At 44.9% G+C, this 5,139-nt stretch overlaps 1 protein-coding gene across 1 annotated transcript; it reads right to left on the bottom strand.

Moving 5' to 3' along the window:
• LOC127582536 (WAP, Kazal, immunoglobulin, Kunitz and NTR domain-containing protein 2-like) lies at window positions 1-4,775 on the bottom strand. Its single transcript, XM_052037876.1, has 2 exons — window positions 4,611-4,775; window positions 1-1,492 (listed from the first exon to the last, which is right to left on the bottom strand). The coding sequence occupies exons 1-2, from the start codon at window positions 4,773-4,775 to the stop codon at window positions 2-4; spliced, it is 1,656 nt and encodes a 551-aa protein (XP_051893836.1). The 3' UTR covers window position 1.
• Between the last annotated feature and the right edge of the window lie 364 nt (window positions 4,776-5,139).

Genomic DNA, 5,139 nt, shown 5'->3' with positions numbered 1-5,139 from the left:
TTTAATCCTGGAAGCGATGCAGGAGTTCACAAGTCTTCTTTTCAATGATTTCATGCAGTTTTTTAATGCGTTTGTCACTGACAGTCCGCACGTAGCTCTCGGCACCCAGCACTGCCATCCCATCATGGACATCGCCCATTATAAGGAGGGGCCCATCTGTCAGGGTTATGTTAGGGCACGGGCAGTTCCAGTCCATGTTTATCATTATCACCTCCAAGTGCTTGAAGTCAAAGAACTTGAGCCCCATTTTCTCGTCCTTCAGCACCTCGTCCAGTGTAAACCTCGCCACTCCCGAGTCTTGTTCCTCAATGATCTCGGTCACCCTTCCCACAATGGCGTAGTCGCTTCTGCAGAAGCTGGGCACGATCTTGTGCCGAGGCTTGCAGGCTTTGCACTGCTGGTTTTTGGGGAAAGGGCAGGTCTCCTCGCACGTCTCCTTGCTCTCAAAATTGTTCTTGTTCCCCTCGCAGCCACTGTAGACAAAAGCGTGGCACTGCTTCATCAGGGAGTTGTAAGCCCACCTGGCCTCCCACATCTTGCAAGGGCCCTGCACAGCTGGAAAGGTGCAGATGTTAACCGTCTCGTTGACGCAGGCCAACCTGCACTCCTCGTACGTCTCAAACTGGTTCTTGCTGCCGTTGCAGCCACCAGACACGAAGGTCGAGCAAGTGCCCTTCTTGTGGTCATAGAACCACCGCACGTGTTGGCGGCCACACTCCCTCTTGTCCGGGTCCTTAAAGCACTCTCCGGACGGTAGAGGCTGGCCTTTGTTGGCTGTGCCCTCTCCCAAATGTCCTCGCTTGATGACTGACAGCGGGAAGTCTGCCCTCAGGAGGCCTGCGGCGTTTCTCGCCGTGCACGTGTATATCCCCGCGTCCTCCTGCTGTGCGCTGTAAATAACCAGCTGGCCGATATTGGTGACCACCACGTTGGCGTACATCTGGTCAGGCCTCATGATGATATTTTCCCGGTGGTCGCTCTGCTTCTCCCAGGTGATGTCTGGCCTGGGACGCCCGCTCACGTCGCAGTGAAAGCTCACGGTGCCTCCGATGTAGACGGACTGGTGGAACGGGTTGGTGTAGAGGGCGGGGGGGATGGAGTCTTCCAGCGAGCTTGTGGACGTTGGGTTGGCCGTGGTTTCCAACGGCTGGGGGCTGGTGTTGGGCCAGCTGATGTGATACCTGCAGGTCACTACCGTCAGGCTGATGCCCCTGATACATGCCTCGGCATCCATGTAGCACTTGTTGTAGTAGGTCAGGCCATCTGAGGCACAGGTGAAATTTGGCTCCTTCTCGCACCTGTCCTTGCACTTGCAGATGGGCTGCCCATCCCAGATATCGCACTCCGAACCTTGCTGGGTGCACACGATCCTCTCACACGTCGCCTCCTTGGGAAGGTCCGAGGAAGCCAAGCTGCCATCCGCAAACCTCGCTGCCACACAGCTCTTCAGGCCACACACGTTGGTGCAGCATTTCTCGAAGCTCTGACAGTCCTGCAAACAGCAATGCACATTGTCATTTGGAGACACGCACTTATATAGCATCTCCCACGTCCTTTTAAGAATGTCCCAAATGCTTTGCAGCCAATGAAAAACATCTTGAGTTTGAGATTGATAGACATGTGTAGTGAGGGAGCAACACACAAGATGCTGGAGGAACTCAGTGGGTCGGGCAGCATCTGTGGAGGGAAATGGACAGTTGACATCTTGGGTAGAGACCTTTCACCTGTCAGTTTCCCTCCACAGATGCTGCCTGACCAGCTGAATTCCTCCAGCATCTTGTGCGTTGCTCCTGATTCCTGCACCTGTAGCCTCTCTTGTCCGCAAGTAGTGAGGGAGCCCACCAACAGAAGCTGATAAAGCTCGGCCTGGGAGAGACGTGACCAGGACGTGCATCATCCAATCTCTCCTTCCCTCCACCCCCTCCGTTTGTTCTCTCTGCCTCTCTCCATTTCTTTATCAAATCACTGCTTGTTTTATATCTAACTTTCCCCAATTCTGATGAAGTTCTGGAGCATTAGCTCTGTCTCTCCCTCCAGAGGATCTGCCTGACTTCCTGAATATTTCTAGCATTTCTGATGTGATTTCAGATTCGCATAATCTGGAATATTTTGGTTTAGGGACCAATTGGATACCTCTTTTAGGAGGAGGTTTATGGGCTGCTTTTGTGTACTTTTAACTCCTCTTTTGCCATGTTAATGAATCTACATTATTATATCTATGGGATATGTAATATCTCTCTGCACTGTTACAGAGTCATAGAGTAATGCAGCATGGCAATTTTGTCTGTCAGTTTAATGAAATTATCCATAACCAATCTAGCACTGAAAAAGACAGTTAGCAATTCCAATATCATTCCACAATGGCAACAGAATCAACTTCCAATTATATAGCAAAATATCCTGAGATACAGGACTGCATTCTGACAAATCTTGATACAAGTGAAGTCTCCTTGCTACTTTCCCATTGACCTTTTCCATCAATGCCTTCCCCTACATAACGTTAGACCACAGATTTCACACCCCCCACATCTGAAATCATTGTTGCCCTTTGCTGATGTTCAACTTTGTTTAGAGTGGAGAGCAATAAAGATTTGCAGAATAGCTCAGGGCCACATCACTATAACTCTGCAAGAGTTTCAACTGCCTTAAATTCTGAGAAGCAGTGCATTTCTGAAACCTGAGTATTTTCTCCTTAAAATGATGAGCAAGGCTGCCACTTATTCCTGGAATGTTTCCTTTCCAGCTGTGTTTATATGCTCAAAAATATTATCTGGTCATTATCTTAGAAGTGTTTAAGGAAACTTTCTCTCACATTACAGCAGTGGCTACATCTTCAAAGTACTTCACTGAAGTAAAAGTGCTTAGGATGCCCACAAAGGGAAATGAAAGGTGCTATATAAATGCATGTTTTTCTTGTATTGCTGCACCTTTCACCTGAGGTGATTGGCTCCCTGTGGTCAGTCATCAGTGCCTCAGCAGGTAAGTGCTTTCTCCTCTGAATCAGAAAGTTGCTGGTCCAAAATCCTCTCTGGAACCTTGAACACAAAAACCTACAACAGAGTACGAGGGCAGCACAGTGGCAGAGCTAGTGGAGCCACTACCTCACAGTGTCAGAGAGGCAGGTTTAATCCTGACCTTGGGTACTGTCTGTGTGGAGTTTGCATGTTCTCCCTGTGACCGCACCTGTTTCCTCCAGGTGTTCCAGTTTCCTCCCACATCCCAAAGATATGCTGGTTGGTAGGTTAGTTGGCCACTGTAAATTGCCCCTGCAGATGAGTGGTAGAATCTGAGTAGAGTTGACAAGAATGCAGAGAGAATGAAGAGATGGGATTAATGCAAGATTAGTGTAAATGGGTGGTTGTTGGTCAGTGCAGATTCAGGGGCCAAAGGGCCTGTTCCGTACTGTGTCACTCTATGATTCCATGAGGGTAATGCTGCACTTTTGGAAGACCCAATAACAATACATAAATAAAGGTCCCATTGTTTAATTCACTCTGAGGTGGATGTAAAATATTCTATGACAATACTTGGAAGAAGAGGAATTCTGCCTGATGTATTATCCAACATGCATCTTTCAACTAACATCACTTGAAAACAAAACTAGCAAAGCTCTGGTATTAGTGGGATCTTGCAGTGAAAAATTGGCTGCTTTTTGTCCCCACACCTCAAAAGTAAAAGCTTGCAAAAAAAGCTGACGTGAATGTAGATTTTTTTATACTTGTTGCTTTTCCTCAATGATTTTCAGAAAGAACAATTACTTAGGTTACTGATCATCAAGAAATTCTACAACAACAAATTGAATATTTCCATTAGACGCAGCAATCATCAGCATATACTGGTGTAATCGATTCATATAAACACCTAAATTAGGAGGGCTCAGAGTGAAGAACTGTAAATAACGTTTCTCAGATTAGACAAATAATAGTCTACTTTTTCAACAAATAACGTGCATTTATCCCTTTCATGGTGAGTTTCACAAAAGTGGAAAAACAAAAGTGAACATTTTTGAGCAAAACTTTCAAACACTTGGAAAGAATCAAGGTTAGGGAACAACAGATAATCAATGCTGAAATTTATGCCACAGCCCAACAATAAACATGACATCTTGAATTTTTCAGCTTTAACCAATAAACATAAAAAATTGAAGGCTACTTGGAAAAATTGTTTTTTAAAGAGTGCTAAATTTCTGCACCAGCAGTAAATGTCAACCATGCAGAATTTACATTTTTATTCATTTTGTTTTACAAGCCACATGCAGCTTACAAAACGTGTCAGTAGACAACTGACCAATCCCATCCGTCTGTGGGATGTGCTGGTCAGCCTGTGACCCCCACAGTAGTAAATTTTAATTAGTAAATATGACTTTGAATATATACCTGTTATAATTATTACTAATTTCAGTTTAACTATGTTTATAAAGACTAAAAGTTGATGCGTGTCTTAACCTTTTTTCAAAACAATTGAAAATACCTGATTTTGCTAAACAATGATAAAACCGAAACATAATTCCAAAATGAACTAAAAATAAAAATCAAAAAATTCAATGCTTCCTTCTTACATTACAGGAGCCCATCAGAATTGATTTCTATTGCATTGCATTCATAATCTACCTCGTCAGTGTTGCATTCCCTCTCGCAAATGCTCTGTGCATCCACCCACAGTCCTGGATTGAGATGGTTTGGACAGGCTCTAGAGTGGGAGAGCTTTGCTTGGGGGAGAATCCTACTCTGAACCAAACTCAGCAAAGGCAACAACCCCAGCACGATCACCAGCATCCTGGACTGAATTCCAATCCTTCTGGGTTTCCACATAAGCATCAATCTCGATCCTCTTCTGCTGCACAAGAAATAAACGCATCCATGCACAACTACCACCATGTCTATGACTAGCAGGAGAAAAGTTCTTTGCTCTAACTTTTTTTAAAAAAGTTTACAAAGTGAGTGGAAAGTCAGTGAAGAGGCAGTTAAAAAGGGTTGTTCACTAGCTAGCGAGACATAAAGGACTGTAACCCGAGTAGAGCTCATTGAAATGGTATAAAGTGGAAGTGTCACTTGAGCCAGACTTCCCAGTCAGTAAAACCAGAAACAAACCTCCAGGAAAATCAAACACAGATTACAGTTTCTCATTCAAATAATGAAT

This window comes from Pristis pectinata, chromosome 24 (assembly GCF_009764475.1).
Source record: "Pristis pectinata isolate sPriPec2 chromosome 24, sPriPec2.1.pri, whole genome shotgun sequence".
Lineage (NCBI taxonomy): Eukaryota > Metazoa > Chordata > Chondrichthyes > Rhinopristiformes > Pristidae > Pristis > Pristis pectinata.
Note: the sequence above shows the minus strand (reverse complement) of the source record. Positions and strands in the feature narration are given on the sequence as shown.

What these genes read in the sequence shown, in the direction of transcription:
- LOC127582536 (XM_052037876.1), bottom strand. Translation starts at nt 4,775, where the DNA reads ATGCTGGTGATCGTGCTGGGGTTGTTGCCTTTGCTGAGTTTGGTTCAG. An exon ending in GGGAATGCAACACTGACGAG is followed by an intron (nt 1,493 to 4,610) that starts GTAGATTATGAA and finishes TGCTGTTTGCAG; the next exon opens with GACTGTCAGAGCTTCGAGAA.